A 13,801-nucleotide genomic window follows, 5' to 3' on the forward strand; every position below is an offset into this window, starting at 1 on the left:
AAGCATAAACAACTGTGCTCATTGCGCTCAGGTGCGCAGCAGTCAGAAGGAGGAGGGAGACCAGAGAAACAGGGAGAGCGAGAACAGGGCAAAACCAAAACAGGCCACACGTAACAAGCATCCACCAGTGTTTTTTATGAAAGTCAAGTTAACTTGGAGCTGTTTTCAGCCCTGTTCCGTCACTTTTGTGCTCAACATCCACTGGTTAAAAATAGAGTAAAATAATCATACCTACTTAGTCTATGCATGGACTGCTGAAGGAAAATGCAGCACCTAGTAGAAACACAGGAGAACAAAAAAACGTGTGGGAAAAATTCAAGTAAATGGATGTGTGCTTGAATTTCCCCAAAGTCTCTTCTTGTCCAAATCCACATCTAGCTGCCCTTTTGGGGGCACACGTAGGACAAGAGAACATCAATCATGTTCTTAATGATGGGAGGTGGTGGATGAAGCAAATGTGGCAGGTGGTGAGCCACAGTCATCTCCCAGGCGTCCACCAGACGAACATTAAGTCCTTTAAACATGGCTCTGAGCACCTTGTCTTGCTGAAGCGAGAACCAGTCACTGTTGGTAAGCGCCGCATAAAGCGACAAATCTCTAAGGCTTGGAGTCCTGATGACAACCGGAGTACCTGGAGCCCTGTTCAGCAGACGCACCACTGCCCTGCGGATGCTCTGAAGCCGTCGGATGAAGAGCTCCATGGGGTAATTGGCGAAGTGAGCCCAGATGCCAAAAACTATGACAGTGTTGTCGCCACCAGTTACCCCATCTATTTCATTGGCAATGTAACGCAACTGGCTGATTGGGACGTTGCGAAAAGAAATAGGAGGACCGTGGCAGCGGTATGTTGCCAAGAATTTGTTTGCATTGTCCAACATCATGAAAGGTCCTGCTTGCTTAATGCTGTACAGGTTGAACTCCTTGGCATCTGAAAGTAGTACAGAGTGGAGAGGTTAAGCAGAGGTTTAAACAAAATAAAACTGTTGCCAGAAATCCCTGTGGATCAGCTACCTGGTAGGAAAGCATCGAGGTATTCAAACCACTGCCTGATGGTGGAGTCTCCATACAGGTGGACAATCTTGCCTTTCAGACACTGATTGACGGCAGAGGGGCTGTTGAATTGGCCAACTTTGATTTCACCAAGTGCTCTCCACGCACCCTGGTAGTAATAGCCAGAAACTCCAGACTTCCCAATGCTTTCCTTGACCTCAGGTTGACCTGAGAGAAAAGGATGTGGGAAGAGTTATTTTATATTTTACTGATTGCAGACAAATCCCATGAAAAGACAAGAACCAGCAAATGACTCAGAGAAAAGTGAAAAGAATGGTCACGATCTTGACTTTCTTTCAATAAAAGTTAAACCATTTGTGGCACACCATTCATTTAATTTCTACAGAAAACATCAATCTTTATAAATGGGTCGAATACAAATACATTTATTTATCTAATGAGGTTCACTTTAAGCAATACTCAAATATTGTGCATTTAGGACTTTGTACAGCTGCAGATAAAAACATTTACGTGGTTCTTACTGTGATCGACTCTAATTTCTTCTTTTCCTGTGACTTGTTTAGACAAAAGGGAAAATATGGAACACTATCAGCCTTATCAGTTACAAAAGTTGTTTTTTTTTATTGTGCGTCATACAATACCATACATACAGACAAATTCCCATCCATACATGCAGGGATACTTCAAAATACAAAAAGGAGTACAGGAGTAAAAAACAAAAAAAACAGACAACAAAAAAACTTTACAGATCACTTCCACAGAGTCTCTCCATAATAGAATAAGTTTTGGCCGCTTTCTTATTTCTAATGTCCTTGATTGTGGCAGCATAGCGGTGCAGTTCTTGTCGGCAGAGTACGATGTTAGGTTTAGATTTGGCCCATTTGTTTTTATGGATGTGAAATTTCCCCAAACTTATAATCAACTGACAGAAAAAGCACAGATCTTTGTCTTCCGTCCGGTCATCAAAGTAAATAAAACTGTTTTTTTCCTGGAAACTGACCGTCCTTCCTGTTTTCTCTTGATATTCAATGTCCAGTTTAAACCGTTCAAGTGTTTTCTTTTCAGGGTAGATATGATGTACAATTTTAAATGAGACTTCCTTTACCTTGTTATTAAGACAGAATTTGTCACCAACCAGCCACGAATTATGCCAGTCAACCTCTCCGAATTGTGCAGTCCAGTAAATTTGACCTCTCGGCCGAATCGTTGAATGTTAGCAGCTTCTCAAATATCTGTTAGAGCAGGATTTTTTTGTAATGTCCACATTGCCAACAAAAATCTCACACTTATAATTCTCTACAACAGCAGTATTTCTTTCGGTCCCTTTAAGGAGTTGCAGCACACCCTGTGGTAGTGCATCAAAAATCACAGCATATTTTTTCGGCGTCACCGGCAACTGAAATTTTAACAAAAATTCTTCATAAGAAAAGCAACAAACCTTGGTCATTAATAAGTTGGTTAACTAATACAATTCCATGCTCCATCCACTCCTTATAAAAACAGTGATTTGTTTTTATATAGGATGTCGTGGTTATTCCAAATATAATAACTGGTTGGTGAGAAGTTATGCTTGTAGATCAGTTTCCAGGTCAGCAGAGCTTGTTTATGAAAGTTTGACAGGGAGCTTTTCAACTTTGTAGTTACATTTCAACAAAAACCGTATTCCACCTGTTAAATTAAATACACGTGTAGCAAAAGAGTTCCAGAAAATGTTCTTCTGTCTGCTAATTAACCAATTAATCTTAAAAGAGCTATTTAAAGTTTCAAAGGTTAATACGTCCAAGCCACCATCCCTCCTGGCATTACACAAAGTATCTTTTTTTAAGTAGTGACATCTGTTCTTCCAGATAAAGTTAAATACATTTTGATCTAGTTTCTTAGAAACTACAGCGATCATTTCTAGTGCTAGAGACAAATATACAGACCTTGATATTCCTTCAGCTTTAGGTAACAGCGTTCGGCCATTTAAGGATAGATCCCTCATTAACCACATATTGAATTTTCTTTCTATTTGTTGAATTATTGGTTCAAAATTTGCCTCTGAGTGCCATTTTTGTCAAGCACTACACCCAGGTATGTCACAGTTTGTTTCATAGGAATCTCACTCATTTCTACCAGATCACAGTGTTTAAGGGGGAACAGCACTGACTTGCTGAGGTTCATTGTCAAACCAGCGGCCTCAGAAAACTCCCTGATGCAAGGGAGTTCATTTAGATTGGACAGAAAAATTGTTGTGTCATCCGCTAATTGAGCTAATTTGAAAGCCCTTATACCCTGAAAGTTGCTTCTTTTAATATGTGTTGCCATGACCTGTGTGACCAGCAGGAACAAAAATGGACTTAGTGGGCATCCTTGTCTGATTCCACGACTGATGTTAAACCTGGGCGTTGTACCATTTGTTACCTTAATTGAGCTATTACTTCCTTTATAAAGACTTTGAACTGCCCTCAGAAACCTATTTCCAAAGCCAAAGCACTGAATGGCTTTAAACATAAACTGGTGACTGACTGTGTCAATTGCTTTATACAAATCAACAAATAGAATAAAACTCTCATCTGGTATAAATTCGTTATAATCTATCATATCTAATATCAGGCGAATATTACTTACAATGTTCCTTCCTGGCATAAACCCAGATTGTTCGTCATCAATAATATCAGCTAATCCTATTTTTAACCTTTTAGCAAAGATGAGAGCGAAAAGTTTTGCATCATTATTTAATAGACTAATCGGTCTCTCTAGTTTTCAATGCTTAACTTGTCTTTCTTTGGCTTTGGAATCAGTTTTATCAATCCCTGTCTCAGAGTGTGGGGCAGTTCCTGTTTTTCTAGAGCCTCTTCAAACAGTCCCGCTAAAAATGGAGCAATTGATTGTTTAAAGCATTCATAAAATTCCCCTATTATCCCATCATTACCGGGAGCCTTGTAATCCTTAAGGGCCTCTGTTATAGTTATTTTCTGGTCACATATTGATTGGAAATCTTGATCTATTCTTCTAATATCCGGTTGTATGGTTTGAAGGAATGATGCCATTTTGTCTTGGTTCAAGGGGTCAGCCAGATGCAGCTTCTCATAAAAGCTCACTACAAATTGTGAGATTAATTTTCCATCTTCACATACTGTATCATTAATTTTAAGTTTGCACAAGGATGATATTTCATGATTCTTTTTTTCTAAATTGAAGAAGTATTTTGTGCACTTTTCCCCCTGTTCAAGCCATTTCCTTCTGGATCTGATGAAGGCACCTCTAGCCTTTCCCTCATAGATTTTATCCAATTCAGTCTGCAAGTAAGCCAACTCTTCCACTTCATCGCTGCTCGGGTCAGTTTTCTCTGATAATGGAATGATTTGGGTGATAAGTTGTCATTCTTTTTCTTTATTGTAGCTGCTGATCCTTCTGCTTAATCGTATGGCTAACTTTCTAATTTCAGATTTCATTCATTCCCAGTATAGTCCAAATATCTTTAGCATGTTTTCTTGTCTCCAGCATTTATCAATGATTTTCTGGCTTTCCTTTACAAATTCTTGAGTTTTATTTAATTTCCAATAATCTCTATTCAACTTCTGCCTATCAGATCCAAGGTGGAATTTAATTGCTATAGCCTTGTGATCTGTCAGTATTGTGGGTTCTATTTTGATTAAGTCTACCTTATTTCCTAGTTCTGCTGAAGTTAACCAAAAAATCTATGCGGGATTGGAGGGATCTATTCTTATTGCTCCAAGTGTATACTTTTTCCTGTGGGTGTTTTTGTCTCCATATGTCAGTCATGTTCATTCTGTGGCAAATACTTTCTAATTCAGTTAATTGTTTGGTTTTGGGAGGCCATCTGTCCACGCTTTCATCAAACACTGTGTTGAAATCTCCTCCCCATAAGATTTCAGCAGAGGGAAACAGTGCAAGCCATTGATTAGCCTTATTTTCTACTGTTGAAAAAATGATGTTATTGAGAGTTTTACTGTTGGAAGCGTATATATTTATCAGGATAACAAGAGATTGGTTGATATCTGCCAACAGAATGATCCATCTGCCATCTTTAGCCATATCATGCTTTATAATCTGCCCGCCAAATTTCCCCTGTAGGATGGCGACCCCTGCTGAGCTATTGCTGCCATGAGAAAACCAAGCCTTTCTTCCCCACTGACTCCTCCAGTGCGACACATCTGCTTCAGAAGAATGTGTTTCTTGGATTAAATAAAAATCTGCACCTTTATTCTGAAGAAATAAGAATAAACTCTTCCTTTTCACCTCATTCTTGACACCCCTGACATTGACAGAAAAAACAGAAGTTGCCATGAACTAAATTGGACAGTCGCAAACACACACAACCACGCACCTACTCAAAAAACCTCTCTGGTTTGAGAGCAGATACTTCAGTGTTCAGTGCAAATTCAGATTTAGTCCTAACTGTTGCGGCCTGCAGCTCATAACTTCATAGTCTCTTGGCCTGTGGTAGCAAAAGTCTGTAACTTACGTGTCCTTGGCTGTAATTCTTTTACCGTCGATATATGCGTGCGCTCCTCTGAAGCCCGCTTTCTTTCCCTCTTTCCTCGCCTTCTCCACCTGCAGCCACAGCTGGTTCCTGGAGTCCTTGCTTTCTTGTGTCAGATCCTCCAGGATCCTTATTCTCTTCTCCTTAAGGAGCCCTGATGTTCTGGCATCCTTCCAGATCTTGTCTCGATGAGATCGTGACAGAAAGCGTACTATGACGTCGCGGCTGGAGCGCTCGTGCCCAGTGTGAGGTCCCAATCTGTGCACGATATCCACTGTGAGAGCCAACTGGTCCACAATATCGGGGGAGATTCGGCCAAACAGGTCAATAATGATTTTCTTTATGTCCTCCACCATCTTCTCGGGTATTCCGGCCACTCAGAGGTTCCATCGTCTCCAATAGGCATCCAAATCGTTGTATTTGTCCCGGAGCTCCGTGCTCGCTTTCCCCAGGATTGCAGCTTCGGCCTGGAGAGTGTTCACCTGGCCAGACATGTCCTACACCCGCCCCCACAGAGCCTCCAGAGAGTCTGTGACTTTTACTGCATCTTCCAGGGATTGGAGTCGCTTGAGAGACTCAACTTGCCACTTCTCAATTCTCTCAAGTATGCTTAACGACTTTAAGTCAGAGTCCTCCAGCTTATCACTCACTGGTTTTTTTGTTTTCTTTGATTTTGGTCCTTCAGGAGCTTCAGGTAAGAGCTCTGGGGTTGGTTCACCTTCCTCATCCATGAGGCTGTCCATGACCTTAAGTTGGTCGTCCAGGCAGTTACGCGCATAGGCGTGCATCGTGTTTATAAAGTTTGTGTCCATGTTCTTCAATGTAATGCGTCTTAATGACTTACTTATCTCTTCCTCCGGTATTCCAGTCCAACGTAGAAAATGTTTGTAACCCACGTGGAGTAGGCGTCCCTCTGCGGTTTGGTCCTTGTCTTCCATAGGGCTAATAAGTCTCTCCTTAAAGTCTCTCGTTTATTCAATCTCAAGGCAGGTTCATTGAGGTCTCAGGGTCATTTTTTAGAGGTAAGTTTTCCTTTTTACCTTCTTCTGATCATATTGCAGAGCCGCTTGGATGCTGTCTCAAGACGTCATGCCTCTCGTCATGCCTCTCTCCGGTTTACTGTGGTGAGTGTTCTCTCTCTCTCTGCGTTATTGTGCATGCTCGTAGCTGGCTAAAGCTAGTGTGGTCTCAGGTGAGATGCCGGTAGCCGCCTGGGTCTCTCTCCTGCCCTCCTCTCGTGTGTGTGCGTCTGCTGCTGCTGAGAGGTATGTAGAGCTATCAACGTAGGTCGCAACCGCATCATTGTCAGCTAGGTTGTTAATGGTAATATTTCTGACAGGTGAAATTTAACCGAGTGACGGTGAATACCGCCGCTATACGTGACGTCACTGTCAGCTGACAAGGAACGCTGCTGCTTTGTCTCGAGGCTTCGACTGACTGTTAGCCTGCTGTTTGTCCAGCCTTTCCTGCTGCCTCTGAAATGGTTTGGTTGTCCATCTCTTGCTCTGCGTGCTGCTTGTCTGGCTACCTGCTAAAGCTGGCTGCTTCGCCTCCTCATTCAGAGAGACGGACGCCATCCATAACTCTTATTGGCGATTAATGCACATTTTAATGTTGTGATTGAGTGGTGGGGATTTATATCCCCTTTTTTGTTTAGATTAATTTGTATAAGTTTACTCCTTTTGTTTATGATTATTTTGATGAAGATATATTACCTGTTCCTTAGTTCCTTTATTTGATTTTGGGTAGCTTGTGGGTTTTCCTTTGGGTGTGTAGGTAGTTTCCTTTTTGTTTGAACTTAAGTTGTTTGTTTTTGTTTCATTTGGGCAGTTAATGTGTATAGTTTGTTTAATTTGTAACCTGCAGATTAGTGAGAATATTTTTGTTATATTGTTTATTTGTTTTGGTTTTATTGTTTTGACCCCACTAAATGTATTATTCCTTTTCAGTGGCTGAGGGCCGGTGGTGGTGCTGGTGATCCGGGTGGCGGATACCCCCCCCCTTTGTGTGCTGTGCTCCTCTGGGATTTGGTTACTTCACCATCGTGTGTGTGTCACGTGTGCCTGGGTGATTTTTGGTTTGTTTTGGTGGATCCCTCCCCCCTTTACTGCCCCCCCTGTCCATCTGGTACGCCTCAGCACCTGATTAGGTTTTTCTTCCCTTGTGTGAATGGTGTGTGTTACGTGTGGTCAAATAGCAGTACCCTGTGTGTGTGCAGGAGGCACATGATAATCCTCTTGCTGGCCACCTTGGAGTCAATAAAACATATGACAGAGTGTTGCGTTGTTTTTTTTGGCCAGGTCTTAAAGCTGATGTGCGTCACCACTGTCGGACCTGTCATGTGTGTCAGCTGTCCGGTAAGCCCAATCAGACGATTCCCCCGTTTCCCCTTTATCCGATTCCTATTGTAGGGGAGCCCTTTGAACGTGTCATTGTGGACTGTGTAGGCCCTCTACCCCGCACAAAGGCTGGTAACCAGTTTCTCCTAACCATCATGTGCTCCACCACTCGTTTCCCCGAGGCTATTCCCCTGCGTAAGATCACCGCTCCCGTAGTCATTAAAGCGCTGACTAAGTTCTTTTCTTTGTTTGGGTTACCGCGGGTGGTACAGACAGACCAGGGGTCAAACTTTATGTCTAAGGTTTTTGCACAGGTCGTGAAACAGCTTGACATTTCCCATTGTTACTCCAGTGCGTACCATCCAGAAAGCCAGGGTGCGCTTGAGCGTTTTCACCAGACTTTAAAGTCTATGCTCCGCACTTACTGCCTTGAGGGTGGTAAGGACTGGGATGAGGGGGTCCATCTGCTCCTTTTTGCTGTGCGGGAGGTGGTGCAGGAATCACTGGCTTTTAGCCCTGCAGAGCTTGTGTTTGCCCATACGGTGCGCGGTCCGCTCAAACTGCTTCATGAAAAGTGGGTTGGTAATCCGGAGCCGCAGAATCTGCTCGACTATGTGTGTGATTTTCGTTTAAAACTTCGCCGTGCCTGTGAACTGGCTAAAGCGAGCATGGTAGTTACGCAAGGTAAAATGAAACGCTGGTTTGATAAGGATGCGCAGAGCCGTAGTTTCAGCCCAGGTGATAAAGTGTTGGTGTTGTTGCCCATTCCTGGCTCATCGTTGCAGGCACGTTACAGTGGGCTGTATGTTGTCCGGGAGAGGGTCAGTGAACGCGACTATGTGGTCGCGACCCCGGACCGCAGACGGCGGAATAGGCTTTGTCATATTAACATGTTGAAGCCTTACCTGCAGAGAGAGTCTGTTTCACCATCCTCTGTTGTGACGAAATCCGTTGTGGCGCTGTCCGGTGTTGAAGTTATCGATCAGGCTGGGGCCGCTGTGGCGCTGTCCAGTGCTGATCTGCCGGAGTCTCCGGGTTCGGATTGTGATGTTGAGGTGACCTTGTCCAGCGCTGTTGTTCATGGGCGTTTAAAGAACTCTGAAATGTTGGCTAACCTTAATGGTTGTGTTTCGCATCTGTCTCCATCTCAGCGTGAGGATGTGGTCCGTTTGATCGATTCGCATGCATCATTGTTTTCTGATGTGCCTTCCCAGACCCATGTGTTGCAGCATGATGTCGATGTAGGAGATTCTTCTTAAACAGCATGCTTACAGGGTGAACCCAGATAAACGCGTCCGTTTGCAGAAACAGGTGCACTACATGTTGGGGCATGGCATCGCAGAACCTAGCTGTAGTCCATGGAGTTCCCCCTGCCTGTTGGCTATAAAATCTGACGGCTCTGACAGATTCTGTACGGATTTTAGAAAAGTGAACGGAGTCACTAAGCCAGATTGTTTTCCTCTTCCTCGAGTTGAGGATTGTGTAGATCATGTTGGCGGTGCCAAGTATGTGACGAAACTGGACCTGTTAAAGGGATACTGGCAGGTGCCGCTGACTCCTCAGGCGAAGGAAATTTCCGCTTTTGTGACTCCGGACGCTTTCTTCCAGTACACAGTGATGCCGTTCGGCATGCGCAACGCGCCAGCAACTTTCCAGCGGCTGGTGAACATTGTGCTGGCAGGTCTTTCTGGTTGTGAGGCGTATTTAGACGACATCGTCGTATACTCGGGGTCCTGGGATGAGCACATTCAGCAGCTCTTTTCTGTGTTTGGGCGTTTGCGTGACGCCAATTTAACTTTGAACCTTGCTAAGTGCGAGTTTGGCCAGGCTACGGTCACTTATTTAGGTAAAGTGGTTGGTCGGGGCCAGGTTAGGCCTGTGCACTCAAAGGTAGAGGCCATTCTCTCCTTTCCTGTTCCCAGTTCACGGCGGGAATTGCGTCGTTTTCTGGGGATGGCTGGCTACTACCGTGGTTTCTGCAGGAATTTTTCTGCCTATGCGGCTCCTCTCACTGATCTGTTGAGCCCGAAGGGGGGTTTCCGTTGGTCTGAGGGTTGTCAGCGTGCTTTCGAGTGCATTAAGGCTTTGATGACGAATGCTCCGGTCCTGTCTGCCCCTATGTTTGATCGTTCATTTAAACTATCTGTTGATGCAAGTGATGCTGGTGCGGGGGCTGTTTTGCTCCAGGAGGGTTTGGATGGGGTTGAGCATCCCGTCTCCTACTTCTCTAAAAAGTTTAATAGGCACCAACGGGCGTATTCTACTATCGAGAAGGAGGCGTTGGCCCTAGTTCTGGCTCTCACGCACTTTGAAGTTTATGTTGGTTCTGCGAGTTTTCCGACGGTTGTGTACACGGACCACAATCCTTTGGTTTTTGTGAATCAGATGCGAAACTCGAACCAGAGGCTGATGCGCTGGGCCCTTTTCTTGCAGTCATTTAACGTGGAGATCAGGCATGTTAAGGGGCGGGACAATGTTCTGGCCGACACGTTGTCGCGCTGTTAGGCTTGTGAATGTGTTGTTTTTTTCTCTTTTTGTTTTCCTCAGGTTCGCCTCCACGGTATTCACAAGCTCAGGGTGGGGGTGTTACGTGTGGCCAAATAGCAGTACCCTCTATGTGTGTGTGTGTGTGTGTGTGTGTGTGTGTGTGTCTCCGCCCTGCTCTGCCTGAGCTCAGATGCTGGCAATCACCTGAGCAGGTTAAAAGGAGACAGCAGCGGGGCGGCTCTCTCTCTCTCTCTCTCATTTGCAGGTGTGGTGCCGGAGGGGGGAAGGTGGCGCTGGCCGCGCAGTCTTTTGTGGTTTTCCCTGATTTGCATTTGAAGTCAGTTCCCCGGCCTGTTAGAGCGTCCGGGCTTTGTTATTTTCATTTGGGTTTGAGTTCCTGGTAGTCCTGTTTTCGTGTCCTTATTGTTTTCCTTTTATAGATTAGTTTTGGGTTAGGTAGTTTAGTCGGGAGGAACCCCGGATGCGACGGTCGTGGCAGGCTGGTCTGGGGTCTCTTCTCTCCTTTTGTTCATTTTGGCCAGGAACTCCTGCCTCTTTTGTTTTGGTTCTGGGTTGCTTAATTATCGGGGTTTGGTTGTGTTTGGCTTCGTTCGTTTTGTTTGCATCAAATAAATACTCCTTTGTTATTGACTGTGCTGAGTCGGCGTCCTTTAATATGTTACTGGCCTTGTTGTGTTCGAGTCTTTGCTTTTGTTTACGTTAGGGCCGTAACAGTGTGTTTTAGAATAACTTTTAAAAACTGATTTAAAAATAAAGTTTATATTGTTGGAATTAATTAATTATTGGAACCATGTCTCTGGCCTCGGAGTATAACGAATCTGTGTGTCCTAAGTGTGGGGACAATAAATAATTCTCCGGGTGAAACTCCTAGAGTGGTGTTGTCTGGTAACCTAAATTCTCATTTGATTTGATAACAGTAATATCATTGGACAGATATTGTTCCAAATTCCACTCGCTGTCCCTGCCACACAGGGATCAAAACCTAAACTGACTTAACATCACACACCAACCTTTGAGTATGGTCTTCCAGAAATAATAACAAAGCAAAAGCTAAAATAAGATCCATTTTGACTGCCTTGCATTCTAGTGTATCTACTAATAGCAGCCACTGAAACTAACATGAAAATGTTCATCATTTAAGCAGAACATTGGCAGTTGTTAACTTGTACTAAAAAGTTCTAGCTCTTGAGCTGTGTTTTTATGGTTTAATGAGCCTTTTATGGGATATCATTACTCCGGAGCAACTACATAGACAGCGACTCTTTTCTGCCAACACTTTGCTCTGGCGTCAATACAGAGCTAGGTTGTATGCAATTTTTCCAGACACTTTTACTTTCATGGTCTTCAGCACATAAGGTTTTGAATTGTTATCATAGGTAACGGTGAAGGTAGGAAAGATCCTGCTTTACCTTTCCTTTGAGGCAAAACAGCGACGTTAGCAGGTCCTGAAGCCTGAATGAAGACTTTCATGTTGACACCCCTGAAGAAAAGCTCACATAATAAAGTATCTCATACACACATTCAACATGTAAAACCAACGTCATGTTATTTATCAGAAGAAAATGCTTTAACATTCAATAATTCTGCTTCCTTAGTTGGACTTTGAAGATACGCTGTCTACTTTGTTAATATAAGTCAACGAATTGATTCAGACAGTTTTTTGTTATTCTTACTCTGGTAACATCTTTAGACTCAATCTTTACTGCCTGTTGTTACAAACTTGACATATTACACCAAGAAGAAACATAGTTAGCTCTACTGCATATATATATATAAATATTTATTATAATTGAAACTAAACAAAAGTTTTTTCTCTCTCCTCCCTCACCTTTGGAAAAGCTTATCCTCTGTGGCCTTGAGTTTTTGGGTGAATCCTCCAAACGTGTGGCTAATCCTGTCATCACAGCTCAGCTGTTTTGGCTTGTAGCAGAACCAAGGCTCACCCGTACGGATGTCCGTGAAGTTGCACAGCGGCTTCCTGGTTTCACGTAGGCAGACGTTACAGGTGGTAGTTTGAGAAATTGAGCCTGAGCGGAAGAGGCTGGTGCAGAAAAGCCTATCAGGCTGTTCTTTGTTCAGCCTGCGCAGCACTGTGACAGCCTCACTAGAGTGAACCAGCGTCACCTGATAGTACAGAGAACCAGTTTTCAATCAGTCATGTCAAGTTACCCGGCAGCTTACGTCATAGAGCAAATGTTTACTGGTTAGCTACATAAAGCTAGCAACAGTTGTTAACGTGCTACTGACAGTTTTAAGGTGACAAAAATGACAGCTGGTGATTAGAAATAAGAAGGAGAAGAATTGTTTTTTTTGTTGTTTTTTTGAGTCAGTAGAGAGGAGCGAGGAGTTATCACAGTTATATAATAAACTGTCTGCCCAAGGCTAATTCATAGATTAGCAAACTAAATAGTTAACCACAGAATGAAATGAACCTGACACCCTCTTGTTAGCGAGTACAATTGGTCCTCTTACTTCTACAGCCAGCCATCTTCGAAGTGACAAAAAACAATCCTGACATTTATGTATGTGCACCACAAATCAATCAGTGAGAAATGACAAACACTCGACAAGCTAACAAGCCAGGTAAGGCAAGTGCAGACACAAATATCTGCTGTAAGTGCTAACAGTTAAATAACAGTATACTAGATATTCACACTGAGGTATATAAACCCTGTTTTTAGTCTCTATAGTTTAAAGAAATATCCTCAAGAGTCTAAAAACACAAGAACCAAGCTGTAAACATATTTAATTGGGTAGTAACGTTGGGCATTTAACATGGAGATCAGTGGAGATTGGCTCACTAGTAGAGGCAGCCTCCAGTGGTCATTAGAGGTACTGCAGTTTTTGGCACTTCCACAAGGACTTAATTTATTGGTTCTGGAAGTTGACACTTGTTAGCAACAGTAAGTCAGTGGGGAGAGGTTTATATAACATATTTTAAACACCTATAGAACAATTACATTTAAAGAGATAGCCTTTAGCATTACCTCAACCTGTGCACTTCCTTCCCAGAGTAAAGAGAATACAGCAGAGTAGGAGCCATTGAGGTGATCCACCACTTGCCCGGCCACACCTGCTCCAAGTGTCTTGTTGTGCAACCGTGCAATTAAGACATCTCCTCCAGACTTCTTGGCTTGACCTTGGAAGTCGTATATTTTGATCATAACCTCCAGCTGATCCCCTACATGCCACTGCCCCCCCTCCCTCTTCCCTGGGAGAATGGTGAAGGTGCTGTGGGCAGGATCACTTGTCTGATTCAGTGGAAGAGGAGCTGGCAAAAGTGGAGTTTCTGGCCAAGCAATCGAGTCTAATATGAGGCGTTCCTCTAGAGCGTCTGTAGAGGACAGTGGCTGGAAGGTGCAGAAGCCATGATGCTTCTGAGGATCAGTGGTAGCTCCCTGGAGGTTGATGGTGGAGATTTCTTCATACTTTAACTGGCAGGGGGTTGAGACAG

The 13,801-nt window shown here is 43.6% G+C and overlaps 1 protein-coding gene across 1 annotated transcript; it reads right to left on the minus strand.

Moving 5' to 3' along the window:
• Positions 1 to 374: 374 nt before the first annotated feature.
• LOC138599849 (NXPE family member 3-like) lies at positions 375 to 13,511 on the minus strand. The gene is made up of 5 exons (XM_069671603.1): positions 13,335 to 13,511; positions 12,176 to 12,471; positions 11,757 to 11,827; positions 1,012 to 1,218; positions 375 to 928 (listed from the first exon to the last, which is right to left on the minus strand). Exons 1-5 carry the CDS (start codon positions 13,509 to 13,511, stop codon positions 375 to 377), a joined length of 1,305 nt encoding a protein of 434 aa, XP_069527704.1.
• Positions 13,512 to 13,801: the final 290 nt, after the last annotated feature.

Source organism: Semicossyphus pulcher, unplaced genomic scaffold (assembly GCF_022749685.1).
Source record: "Semicossyphus pulcher isolate SPU_LCO1_2020_fin unplaced genomic scaffold, fSemPul1.0.p SCAF_20, whole genome shotgun sequence".
NCBI lineage: Eukaryota > Metazoa > Chordata > Actinopteri > Labriformes > Labridae > Semicossyphus > Semicossyphus pulcher.

Coding starts and splice junctions, on each gene's coding strand:
- LOC138599849 (XM_069671603.1), bottom strand. CDS start 13,511: ATGATCAAAATATACGACTTCCAAGGTCAAGCCAAGAAGTCTGGAGGA. Junction 1,219..11,756: donor TGTTTTGCCTCAAAGGAAAG/GTAAAGCAGGAT, acceptor CTTTTCTCTCAG/GTCAACCTGAGGTCAAGGAA. Junction 929..1,011: donor CCTCGATGCTTTCCTACCAG/GTAGCTGATCCA, acceptor TACTACTTTCAG/ATGCCAAGGAGTTCAACCTG.